The sequence below is a fragment of the Motacilla alba genome, chromosome 12, assembly GCF_015832195.1.
Source record: "Motacilla alba alba isolate MOTALB_02 chromosome 12, Motacilla_alba_V1.0_pri, whole genome shotgun sequence".
Taxonomy (NCBI): Eukaryota; Metazoa; Chordata; class Aves; order Passeriformes; family Motacillidae; genus Motacilla; species Motacilla alba.
The window spans coordinates 14,533,216-14,546,317 of NC_052027.1; the positions used below are offsets into that span (position 1 = coordinate 14,533,216).

General features: G+C 51.5%; 2 protein-coding genes across 2 annotated transcripts in view; one reads left to right on the top strand and one right to left on the bottom strand.

The window, feature by feature from the left end:
* Positions 1-13,102, bottom strand: part of DNAH1 (dynein axonemal heavy chain 1) — a 72,249-nt gene that overhangs the window by 11,728 nt on the left and 47,419 nt on the right. The window contains exons 48-55 of the mRNA XM_038149355.1: positions 11,476-11,706; positions 9,938-10,134; positions 9,417-9,552; positions 8,063-8,271; positions 7,125-7,296; positions 6,552-6,743; positions 5,907-6,017; positions 4,683-4,868 (exon numbers count right to left, since the gene is read on the bottom strand). Of these exons, the coding sequence (XP_038005283.1) occupies positions 4,683-4,868; positions 5,907-6,017; positions 6,552-6,743; positions 7,125-7,296; positions 8,063-8,271; positions 9,417-9,552; positions 9,938-10,134; positions 11,476-11,706 (1,434 nt within the window). The remainder of the gene's footprint in view (positions 1-4,682; positions 4,869-5,906; positions 6,018-6,551; positions 6,744-7,124; positions 7,297-8,062; positions 8,272-9,416; positions 9,553-9,937; positions 10,135-11,475; positions 11,707-13,102) is intronic.
* Positions 402-3,773, top strand: LOC119706130 (HAUS augmin-like complex subunit 3). The gene is made up of 4 exons (XM_038149360.1): positions 402-1,655; positions 1,805-2,244; positions 2,893-3,112; positions 3,522-3,773. The coding sequence occupies exons 1-4, from the start codon at positions 402-404 to the stop codon at positions 3,771-3,773; spliced, it is 2,166 nt and encodes a 721-aa protein (XP_038005288.1).

Genomic DNA, 13,102 nt, shown 5'->3' on the forward strand with positions numbered 1-13,102 from the left:
GGTGCTTCTCCCTCCCTCAGCTGGGCCAGAGGAGACTGGGACCAGAGGCAGGAACAAGAGGCATTTGAAGGGAAAGCTGGTTATCAGAAAGGGCGTGGAGCAAACTAAACATAGGCTGAAAAAGCCTGCTCTGCTCCTCTAATAGGTGTATCCCTATGGCTGAATATGTCTTGGCAAAGGAGAAAAATCTGTATGGCCCTAGGGAGAACGCTGTATGGAAATGGGACACAGGCAGGCTTTCTCCCTTGTTCTGTGGGCTCTCATTTGTCTTGTACCCCACCACAGCGATGAGCTGGTCTTCAGCACTTGTGGAGGGACTGCTTGAGTCTTCCATCAAGCAGGCATCTAGGAGTGCTGCTGCAGCACCCTTGAGAGGACTGTGGGTGTCAGGACCTCTGAGGATGACTCCTTCTTCTTCCCTTCTAGTGCTGACCATCCTTGCCATGTTTAGCTGGAGGTATTCCCAGGCCTTCCCACTGGACACTGTCAACAGAGCAGCAGACTTTATGGCAAAGCTGAGGCTGATCTGCCCCCATGCAGACACCTTCTGTGAGAATGACTTTGAGTGGCTCTTTGACTGCCCTGAATCAAAGCAGTTCCTGGAGTGGTTCTGCAGCACGGTGGGTGAGGAGAACGTGCTGAGCCCAGCTGAGGTGGAGGCTTATGAGGCCCTGCTGGCTGCAGGCAAACCCATCCTGGAAGGAGATGCCTTGGACGAGGCCCTGCAGATGTGCTGCCAGGTCCTGCAGCTCCCGAGCTCCATAGTGGATGAGGGGCCCTCTCAAGAGGCCCTGCAGCAGGAGCTTCAGGAGCTGAAGCACCACCGTGACTGCCAGCTCTGGAGGTACAGGAAGCTGTTGGCTTGGACAAACAAGCTGCAGCAGGAGCAGAAGTATATGGAGGAGGAGGAGAAAGTGGTGAAGCAGGAGTTGAGGGTGGCTCATATGGACTTGAAAGCAAAGATCTTCAAAACCAGAGCTGTCTTGAGCCAGGTCAGCAAGGCTGCAAAGCAGGTGTCTGAGTGTCCGGGGGACATGGGGATGGGCCAGCTGCCAACACTGCTGTGCCAGATGGATCTTGCTCCTTACCTGGAGCAAGAACAACAGGCCACTGATGCATTTGAGAGCTTCATCCAGGAGGTCCTGCCACAGAGTGTTCAGGCTCCAGATGTTTGGGAAGCAAGTGCACAGGGAGAGAGCAGCCTGAAGGAAGGGCTGGAGGCTGAGACACAAATGGACTCATACTGTGAAATACCAGAAGAAAGAAGAGGAGCTCCTTATCAAGAATGCACAAAAACGCTGTGGGGGGTGGCACCAGCAAGCTGGGGAAAATTGGTCCAAGGCTCAAAGGCAGAGCTCCTAGTGGAGGGAAGGAATGAGAAAGACATGGTGAGCATGGAGAGTGAGGAGAGAGATGGCAGCCAGGAAGTCATGGAGAGAAGGGACACCAAGAAAACATCAACACCAAAAAGTCTTGGGACTAATGAAGATGAGCTGCTGGAGGATCAAGACAGCTTCTGGAAGGAGCTGGGCCGAATAGAGACAGCATATATCTGTGCCCGGAGGGAGGTTATAGTCACAGCAGCAAAAGTGGAAGGCGCCCGTGCTGCGCTGGAGTGGGCCCAGAGGACTCTGGAAGCTCTTGAGGATAACCAGGTAAGGCCAGTGCCCCCATTCCTCCCCCATCCTGTGTGGCAGGGTCTGCCTGTGCCTCCTGCTGAGCGCTGGAGCCCAGCTGACAGGTTGGGAGGGGGTGGCAGAGGCAGGCGGCGCCGTGTCACCAGGCTGTTTGTGTCCCCGCACAGCAGGCCGTGGAGGCCGAGCTGCAGAGCCAGGCTGCCGTGCTGCAGAGGCAGCTCCACGTGCTGCGCTGGGACATCGCGCACACGCTGGCACACCAGCTGCTGCCCCTGCTGCAGGCAGAGGCCCGCCGCCTTCGCCTGCCCATCCTGCACAGGCACTTCAGCCTGCAAGTCGCCCGGCTCCAGAGCACTGCCAGGAGGCAGGAGGAGGCGGCTGCGTGGCTGCTGAGCCAGCACAGCCGCCTGGACCTGCTGGAGCTCCTGCTGAAACGGGAGAGACAGGAGCTGGAACACAAGGCTGCTTGGCTGGAGAAGATCGAAACTGTCGCGAGGGAATCCCAGACCAGGCTGCAGAAGCAGCAGATCTACTTCAGAGGTGCCAGGCCCTCCCAGAAGGGTCATCCGCACAAATGGATAGACCCCAAAGACCTCACTGCTGTACGGTAAGGGCCTGGGGGGTCTGAGCTTGAAGAACAAACTAGGTGTGGGGACAGTGGCGTGGGAATGGCCGAGACAGGCAGCAGACCCAAGCTAGCAGAGAGACTAGCAGTGCTCTTCTGCCGGTGCAGAGCCCCTGTGACTCCATGGTGGTGTGAAATGCCCCAGATTTGCTTCTTTCTGCCTGACTTGGACTGATGAAGCCAAGTATGGGCTTGGAGAATGGAATGAGTACAGAGAACAGAAATTTTTTATAGAATGTTAAGGTAGAGGGTGTAGAGGCAAGTCTTCAGCCATGGAGAAAGAGAGCTGGGCCACAAGAAACCACAAGCTGCTTAGAGCAAGACCTTTCTCTGACTAGGTGTTCTGCATTGCCTGGGTCTTCTCAGTCTTCCCCCACACAGTTTTGCAGCAGCTGGTGCCAGTGTCTGCCAAAAAGCAATCACACACTGGCTCTTGAGCCAGCCTGCTCCTTTATGGAGCTCTTCCCGGAGCTCCATGACATGGGATGCTCACCAGGACTGGCTGTCTTCTCACTGCTGACACACATCAGCTTGCATCCCAGTCTTACAGTGCACAACAACCTCAGAGCTCTGTTCTTGCTCCGTACTGGTGCTTCACTCACAGCTCCGGCTGGCTGTCCCCTCTCACAGGCTCTGGGACATGCTTATGGGGAAGGATCAGAAGAAGCAGCAGCTCTTCCGCAGTTATGCAGCCTTGGCAGCCAAGTGCTCCCAGCTGGTTCAGGACAAGAGGGCACTGGAAGCCCAGCTGGAAGCTCCTATGCTCCAGGTGTCTGCCCTGGAGTCCTCCATGGAAGTGCTCTATCACCAGCTGTACAACAGCTCCAACCAGCTGCAGCTCTCCTCGCCGGTAAGGCAGCACTTCCCCTCCCCTGGGCCTTGCTGGGTGGCAGCAGGTCAGCACTGGGGGCCCTCTGCCATCCCCTCTGGGTGCAGCGGGGACACCTCACTGCCTCTCGGCCACAGAGGGAGAGGAGCTTGGCCTCATCCTTGCCTTGCCCCAAAAACCCTCCAGTGAGGCAGCGGCTGGCTATGGGACAAAGGTGATTCTCACTGTGTCTCACATGTGCTGTTCAGTGTTGAGACTGGGGTGCCTTAGCCAAGGTGTCCCAGAAAGCCTCCTCTGCTCCTTGGACTGGGAGGGTTTGGAGGCCAGAGCTGGTGGGTAGTTTGTTTCTGGGGGGCTGAGCTGTTCCACAGGCATTAAGAAAATCCCCTTATTTCTCCATGTTCACGTGAGTTTGGGCTCTGTCCCTTAGGAGATGTCTGAGCTGATGCAGCAATTGATCATCATGGAGGATGACCTCTACCAAAAACTGACAGACCTCCTGAGTGACTTGGAGGTGAAGCGCAGGTCTCTGGAGAACCCCATCCTGCAGGCAGAGCGCAACCTTTATGTGTATTTTTACTGCAATGAGGACAGGCTGAGGCAGGAGGTGGAGGAGCTGGAGAAGCAGGCATCAGCTTCCTCCAAGGGACCCCTGAGGGAGCTGCCCTATGGAAAGGAGTAGGTCAAAGGGATCCTTGCTCCCTGCCACAGCAGTGGTGTCCTCTTTTGGTTGGGCTGGGTCCTTAATTCTGGACTGGGAGAGAACTCTGGTGGTCTCTGCTCTGGTGTCATGACCTGGCAGCTTGATTTAAAAGAAACTAGGAGCTTAATCCTTAAATACAGAGTTTCTGGGGGCTGGTTTAGATGACGTGTAAGAAATTGATCCATCTTGTGGCATTGGAAGCCTTGCACAGACAAGACACTTCTTGTGCCAGCTCTACAAGAGGGTGGGGGCTGGGGGCTAGTGGACTTACACCGTGTCTTTCCCCACTTTCTGATGAAAGGGGTTTTGTGTGTTTTTGGGAGAATAAAAAGGTCTGTTACTCACAACTGCAGAGCAGTAAGCCCATCCCTGTGTGGTGAAATCTGTACTTATTGAGTGTGCTGTCTTGGCCTGTGATGCTTGCAGGTTCAGAATCACCCTTCTTTCTCTCACTAGCCTATTTCAAGCCACTATTCCTTGAATTCAGACTGCTGCCTCTTCTCTGCCTGTGGTGGATCCCTTTTCAAAGAGCCTGCAGGTTCAGGGCGCTGCCAGCTCTGTCCCTGTGTTGCACAGTCAGTACTTGGGGTTGTTTGGTGGTAGCTGCTGCCTGCCCCTGTGGACAGGCATGTAGGGTGAGCCCTCCTCCACAGCATCTCCAGGATATGCCAGAAACATCCAGGGGCCACTCCCTGCCTTTCTGCCCTTCAATTTGCATCTGAAGGAGTGAAGGTGAGGAGCTGCACAGGGAGCTGCCCAGAGTGAGCCCAGGGGGATGGATGGATAGAGGAAAAGGCTGGGGATGTTGCAGGCTTATTGAAAGGGAATTGCTGCAAAGGGGATGCTGTCCCTGACCAGCTTTGCCACCCTCTCCCTTGACACAGTTACCTCTGTAACATCATTTCTGTTGAGGTTCTTCAGGCTGGCAAGAGCAGCATCCAGGGCTGGGAGGGCTTCAGCCAAGTCCTTCTGAGCATCATCTGCAATGGCTTGGGCTGTCTGAGCTTTCTCATTGGCCTTTGCCTCCTCAGCCTGCACGGCACTTCTTGTCTTTTCAGCCACTGCTGTGTCCACCTGCAACACCAGAGACAGCCTCAGAAGCATGCTGGAGGCAGAGCTTGGCTTGGCACTGCTGGGAAAGGATCACAGCTGTCCTGGCAGCTTGTGTGTCTTCCCCCAGCAGACCTCAGGGACCTAACTGCTGCACGGGATGCCCTCCCTGCACCATACTGGGAGAAGGTTTTTGTCAGCCTGTATAAACCATCCACAAGCTGCAGCTCTGGTTGTGCCTGAAATGATGTTAGTCTTGCAGGAATTAGCTGCTCTGCTCATTTTTCAATTGGCACAAGTAGAGGATGCATGGGGTTGCAAATTTGTAGGGAGATGGAGGAGTAGGAAGATATGCTTAGGGGTTTGTTTCTAAAGCTGCCACTTCTGCATACCCCAAGAGTTAAAACACTACCAGGAGGCATAATGTGGAGTATAGCCAAATCCTTATCTGCTGTGTGGGAATTGAGGTGATTGCAGAGTCTTTCCACTCTCCATGCAGAGCTGTATTATGTTAGTGTCACTGTCCCAGTGTGGCCACCTCACAGCAGGAGACAGGCAGGGAGGAACACAAGGAGAGAAGGCAGTGACAGCCAACACAAACAGTTCCCTCTTGTGAAGTGGCATGAGTGACTGTGTGATGGTCCTTGAGGTCTGGGGGGCAGGCTGCAGCTGGGTCAGCTCCCTGTGGATGGGATGTGGAGGAATGATCCTGTTCAGCAACGAGCCTGGCTTAGAGCTGCTCAGGCCACCTCAGGATTGTGTTAGTGTTGCTAGACTGTGCTTGCAAAAGCTTGGGAGCTCGGCTGGCTGACCCTGGGTGGTGCTTTTAGACAGGGCCATGGGAGCCATTTCTTCTACAACAACAGGTGCTCCCCAGCAGCAGAGCAGGACCCCAGCAGGAGGCAGTTAGTGCGGTCACTGCAGCTCTGCACAAATATCTGCCGTGCCAATCGGAGCCTGTTTTTACCTCTGATCAAGCAGGATTTTGCACAATCCCTGCCAGGCCCCTCCAGCCTGTGTCCAGTGTGAGCAGAGTTAGTGCAGGGCTGCCTGAAGCGGTACCTTGATCTGCTCGATGGTTGCCTCGGTGTCCTTGGCTGCCTGCGCCAGGAGAGGGCGGGAGTTCTCCAGCTCCTCCTGCATCTTCGCTACATCCTCTGCGGTTCGCAGGAGCTATGGGAGCAAAGCAGAGCTAAGAGCAGGGGCAGCAGCCATAGAAAGCCTTAGGAAAGGGCTGTGCTGCTCTGGAGGGTGCTCCCTGCCTGGCGCTGGGCTGTGCAAAGCACAGGTCTTGCCCTGGGTCCTGCTTAAGCAACAATCTGACACTGTGGTGTGCCTATGACCAGCAGTGTCTAACGTTGCCTGCACATGTTAGGCATTACTTCATGAGCTCATGGCAATGAGGCAGCAGAACAATGTTTCTGTTAGAGGGCTTTAAATTACAAGGTTAATAAGGAACATCCTGAGAGCTGAGCTACACAGAGGTCTGTGGTCCCCGAAGACTGGGGATCATTATTCTTTAGCGCTGTTACAGACTCAGACCTTCAGGAAGCCTGGTCCTGGCAGAAGGCACAGTTATCTCTTGCTTTAGCCTGAGTTTTTTCCTGTTACACAGGGCATGTGTAGGACATCTCACTGCATCTCTGCAGCTGTGAATACATTTCTCAGAGGGTGGCCCCAAAACTTTCCTGGGTAGGAGGAACAGACCTTGTCTAGGCCACTTTGCATCCTGTTCTTGGCTGTCTTCAGTTCCTGTTGCTTCTTTCCAATGAGGGAACTGAAGATGCTGAGGAACTCCAGGTAGCTTTTGGGAGTGATATAATTGTGTCTGCCCAGTTCTGCTAGGAACAACTGGCACTTCTTTGCCACGCTCTGGTGGATTGCTACGCATACTTGAATCTACAAGGAGAAAGGAAAGCAACAAGGAAAGGAAAAGAAACAAAAGAAAGAAACATTCAGTAGTGAACATGTGAAAGGCAAATCTATGTGATGCCCAGAGAGAGCAAAAGGGGCTTATGAAGAACCAAACCATACAGTCACAGCACAGCTTGTGTGTGGGGGGGGGAGCTTTAGTGCCACAGAGGGCTGACAATTAGCCAAGCCCATTTCAAGGCATACAAAAGCTATGCAGCTCTGCACTTGAATGATCCTGCCATGGAACATTTCTGCTGCAGGGTAGGACAATTCTGAAGGTGTGCCCTGCATCTGTTGTCTTGGTGTAGGCAGAGACACAGCACACTGAACACGTGGGAGCAGAATATCCTCGCGTGTGGCACGTACCATCCCGCTGGTGTCCTCATTGCTGCTGCCAAGGAGCGGGAGCTCGTTCAGGAAGGAGGAGGCAACGCTCTGCAGGGCTTCAGCAGGCCACTCACTGAACCAGTCAATGGTGCAGCAGTTCACAAGAGAGGGGAACTGCCTCAAGCGGGCACGGAACACTTCTCCGATGGGGCTGAGGGCAAGGCGTGCAGAGAAGATGTGTTACAGCTGGCTCTACATACAGGACAAAGTATCTGTCCTTCTATGGAACCACCCTGACACTTTGTGGAGCAAGAGGGACAGAAATGCACCCAGGGAAGGAGGGAAAAGGGGAATGACAGTTCAGGCACTGAGCTGTGTGCCCAAAGTGGCATGTCTGAGCTAATTCCTTTGCTTGGGATATTCTGCAAGTATTAAGATGGTAGTAGGGTGATGTTTTAAGGGTCCTCTCTCTAGGGACAAACTTAAACTTCAGAACACATTTATTTTTTGTCCCTTATTTCCAGCAGGTGTGTGCAGAGATCACATCACCAAACCATAACCATGGCCTTGATTTTTCTGCTTGTTCTTGCATTGAGAATGCCCTGTACCTTCTGCTATCCCTCCTGCAAGGGAGCAAGCTGGTTATGGACTATGCATTGGATTAATGAGTAAACATGGTGCAACTGAGCCCCAAATGCAGTGGTGCAGAGAGGAGGAGGTACCTTGTGCTTCATCTGAATCACACATAATCATACTCTTGAAAAATTCAAACTTCATCTTGAGATCAGCAAAGTGTAAAAAAAAAAATAAAATTCTAGTCCTAGGAGAAGGTGTTATGCAAACCATACTCCTATTCTTCCTCCTTCTCCAAAGGCTGGGGCTTGGAAATAAAGATCCCATTACACAGTGATGAAAGGTAAAGGATAAGGAGGGAATAATTAGCATTAAAAGCACAGAGGTGGAGGCCTGAAGTGTACCTCATGCACAGGACCATGTGGATATTGCTGCGAACCCGTGCTACGTATGCAGCCATCAAATTGGCTTTGGTGGGCTGCTGTCCCAGGTCTCTAACAATGGGCTTCATAGCTGTCAGGATCTTGTCTTGGTCCTCGGGACTGTAAATGTTTGGAATGTCACCAGAGTTCAGCAAGTTGTTGATATCTTCGAGGAAGGATTCATTTTTAATCTAAGTAGATGGTAAAAAAAACAACAAAACAACAGTTTCTTAAGTCAGAAGACACTCATGTCTCACATGCCATGGAGATAATTTCTGCATAACTGCAGCCCTCAACCTCAGTTATTAGAAACAATTTTTGTGATGATTTGGCTCCAGAAAGGCACACTCTGATTCTTGTCCAGCACTTCCAATTAAACAGCCATATTTCAGCCATTTCAGGGGTGGGAGGGTGTGTTTGAGAACAAACATCCTTCTGCCCATTCCCTATCTCCTTACAGACAAATTTAGCTCAGGCTCTTTTTCTCTGCCTCTGCAGCCAGACCCCAGACACCTCGGTTGCTCCAGGTCTTCGTTCCTCCTGCACAGAACACTTCATTATTAAAATAAAGCGTATCAAGGTGGGAGACAGAGTAATCGTGGGGATGTGTCACAGGCTGTGGGAGGATCTCCCTCCAGCGCTACAGTCACCTCTCCACCTTTGCTACATCAGAAATACACAGCATCCATCTCCTTGACTAAATGCACCCTCTTGGGCCCCTTTGCTCCCACATATGCTTCTCACTGCAGGGAAAAGGCTGCAAGAACAAGTAGCATTTGACTGATGCTCATCTCACTGCTTAGGGCTCTGCCACAAGGGAATGGTTCCTATGATAATGAAGGCAGTAAAAAAGCCTATGGGGAACATAACTGTGATTCCAGAAGTGGAAATTGGCCTACTCATTAGCAAGTTACAGTTTACAGACAGCATTATCCTGTGGAACCAGCAGGCGTAAGGTCCTAAATCTACTCTCTTTTTGAAAAAGGAGAGAATAATTTTACTTAGGACTTCTAATCAGTGGCCAGTAGTGCTTAGTTTCAGACAGCTGAAATCTATGTACCCACCAAACCTTTGGACGGAGCTGAAAGAAGGTTCCTTGAGCAAGAGAAGAATCCACCCACTCACACACAGCTCTACAGACCCTCTAGCAATAAATGCACCACCTCTAGTTTCTCTGGGGCTATTTTATAAGATGATGAATATGGGCTACTGAAGAAATACAAGTCATGTCTGGTTTTGTCAAGTTCCTAAATACCCTGTAGGGGATTTTATTTAGCTTAGAGATGCGTTTCTGACTCCTTTTGAGATGGAATCCACCATGATAATAGTCCTGTACCTGTGTGTCTACAAAGAGGAAGGTCTTCGGTAGACTTTCAAGGCCTGCCTTCTTCATGACCTCCCTCACATCGTCTCGCCATTCGGTCATACCATAATTTTTGGACAGCTCAATCTGGAAACATTCATTTTCTGCCCTAAAGGAAAAAGAAGCCTGTGGAGTTACATCAAATTAAAGCATTTTCTTCTGTCAATTCCCAGTGTATCTTGTGGACTCAGGGTGAAAGGACTCAAGCAAGTTGTTCTCCTACAGTGAGTCCCGAGCACACGCTTGTCCTTGTGCACCAAGGACAGCCACCCACCCAGGAGCACGTTTTACACAAAGCAGAGATACCTGAGCTAGCCAGAAACCCAGCGCAGAAGTGCATGTTAACTGAGCCCCCAGCTCCTGACTCATTTGAGGAGTCAGCAGTCAGAAAAACATGTAACTGGCAGTGGGAAGGGCAGAAAAAGAGATTCTCTGAAGGCATCCCCAATGGAGCTGCTCCCCACTGCATGCACAGGTGGGAGCGTGTTACTTACATGTGAGATGCCAGCCTGGTGAGAGACTGTCTCCCACTCCCCCCAACCCCCAGCAGAAGAGCGTTCCCCGGAGCCTGCCGCAGGATCCGGCTGATTCGGCAGATGTGCTGAATCGCATCCATGAACAGCACAAGCTTCAGCTCTGAGGTGTGGTTTTGATTGTACTCCTCCAGGTAGTCTTCAATCACCTGCCTCAGCTGTGGGCAGAAACACTCAGTTGTGGCTACCAGATAAAAGCAATTGTGTGTGTGGGGGGTTACTGTCTGCTGGCACAGCCAGGAGAAGGGGAGGGCAGAGCCTGGAGCTTAAAAGAGTCTGGGAGCAGCTCTCCTCTGGACTCCTAAGGAACTGCCATTGGATGGGCTGAATTTAGTTAGTAGTGGTGGCAGCAGCTGCTCAATGGTGACCTTAAACTAACTCAGGCAAGTGACTATAGTCTGCTGTTCCCAACTGTGCTGTTTGCCTCAAGAAACAGCAGGGTGTAGCTCAAAATAAAAGAGCTTATGGCTGCCTGATCCATACTGCTCCAGGGCCTCCCTCTGGGTTGGTTTCCTTGCTCTAGAGCTGACCACTGCCTGCTGCTGAATCCTGTGGTTAGGATTCTAGCTGGAAAGCACAGGTGCTGGGGAAGAAAACAACACTGGCTGTAGATGAGTAGAGGAGCACACTCCTCTCCCAGTCCAGCCATCACATGGAATAGCTGCAGGAGCAGTTTTTCTTGCCCTTCCCAGGGCTCTCTTCAACAGCACCCTCAGGCCAGAGAAGGAGATGAAGCATGAAGACATCTGGGATTGGATCCTACCCCCTCAGCAATCTCACTGTGAAGCTGGGAAAGTAACACCAGCTGGAATTCATACAGCGCTGAGATCCCTGCCTAGATGCCAAAGTCCTGTGTGCATCACTGGAAACTGTGCAGCTGCCTCTGTGTCTGGCTGTCTCAGCTGGGCTCACCTTGGTGGGGGACAGGCCTACCTACTTTGCAAAAGGGGTTGGAAAGCTCAGTTAATTACCAGCCCTTGTCACACAGCTATCACAAGAGGAGAGACAACAAAATAATCATCTGTTTCTGATAATGAGTGCAAAACGCACCACTCATTGCCTTTGCTTAATTACCACTATCCAAGTACTCCCAGTATCTTCTCCAACAGGGAGTCTGGCAGTAACATTAATTACTTGTAAAGGTCAATTGTGAAGTCTTTAATGGTGAAAGTAGTATTGTTTGGGGGTAATGTGCCATTTCTTTCCAGCAAATTTCACTTTTCAGTCCCAAGTGTGACTCATTTGGGAGATTTGGCATAGCAGGCTGCCTCCAGGATTGCAATGCAGAGACAGCTTGTTCCACCTCAACTGCCCATCACAACTAATACAGCCACTATTCATGTATGTGGTAGGATTCCACAGGAGACCCCTGGGACGTTTTGTAGTTTCAGACACTGCTAATTAAAGCAACACTACTGTTGCTATTACTGTTTTCCTTTGCTTGTAGAAGACTGGGAAGGTGTGAACACAGTTCCCAACGTGATTCCCAGGGTCCTTACCTTATCCTGGCTGTCAATTGCTTGGTACACTTTGACATTGGCACCTGGCTCCATGAAGTCTCCAAACAGAACTGGCTGGGTGGGAATAACCTCCTCAAAAGTGGTGCCAAAATCCTGCATCTTCTTCGTCATCAGGTTGTCAAACCAGGTCCGGTCCTCGTCATTGACCAAGCGATCACGGAAGACCCGGCAGCTCTCATGGTACCACAGTCTCAGCAGGTGCTCTTTGCTCTGGTAGGAAATCCCAGAAAAATAGCAAAATAGTGAGAGAAGCAGAGAAGTGTTATGAGCATTGCTGTCAGCAAAGCTGGTTCCTGCCCAGCATGTGGCCAGCTCCACTCCCATTACAAGGCAACGGGAGCGGAGAAAGAACTGGGTGGAGGAAGCTGCTTTCCCTTCTCCTCTCAAAAACAATTGTCAAAACAGCTGCTTTGCAGAGAGCTCGTTACAGCATCAGTTTATCCCCCTCTATTTGCCCATATGTTGGGCTTTCTTTGAGAGCTTTAAATTTTATGTTCTTTGCTCTTATCTTTCACCAGTTTGATTTAATTTGTACTCTTTTCTTGTGTGTTTTTTGAAAGATCCTTTTATTTGGCTGATAGCACAGAACCTATAGTACTTAGGGTCCTAAGTCCTTCCTGTGATAATTCAGTCTCTACTAGCCAGACTGGAGCCACAGCAAGGTCCCCAGGAGAGGTGAGGGGGCAGAAGCAGGTTATAGGACAACACCTCTGCCCCTACTTGGTCCCTGTCTGATCCCCCACGGCTCCATCCAGCCCTGAAAGGGTGGGCTGTGTCCTACTGACTCCCTGTGGCCACTCACCTGCTTTCATGCCAAGGAAGGACTGTGATGGAGGAGGCGTCTGCCTGCTACTGGTACCAGGCAATAGCCAAAGGGGCAGCCACCACACCCCTTGAGCAATATCAAAATGCATCTTCAATGGGACATTGAAGCCTGTTTGCAAGCCTGTGAATGAGGCCTCAACTAGAACATTTCAGTCATCAGTGGTGTCCCTCAGGGGTCTGTGCTGGGGCCAGCTCTAGTTCATATTTTTATTGATGACATGGATGAGGGTATTGAGTAAATTAGTAAATTTGCAGATGACACTGGGCTGGGAGCGTGTGTCCATCTGCTGGAGGGTAGGATGGCTCTGCAGAGAGACCTGGAATGGTTGGATGGATGGGCAGAGTCCAACAGGATGAAGTTTAATAAATCCAAGTGCTAAGTCCTAAATTTTGGCCACAATAACTCCCTGCAGCATTATAGGCTGGGGATGGTGTGGCTGGACAGTGCCCAGGCAGAAAGGGCCCTGGGGGTGCTGGTCAACAGTGACTGAACATGAGCCAGCAGCATGACTGAATATGGCAGCCAAGAAAGCCAATGGCACCCGGCCTGTATCAGGAATGGTGTGGCCAGCAGGAGCAGGGAGGTCATCCTTCCCCTGTGCTCAGCATTGGTGAGGACACACCTCGAGTGCTGTGTCCAGCTCTGGGCCCTCAGTTTGGGAAGGACGTTGAGATGCTGGAGCACATCCAGAGGAGGCAGCAAGGCTGGAGAGGGGCTGGGAACACAAACCCTGAGAGGAACCACTGGGGGAGCTGGGGGTGTTCAGCCTGGAGAAAAGGA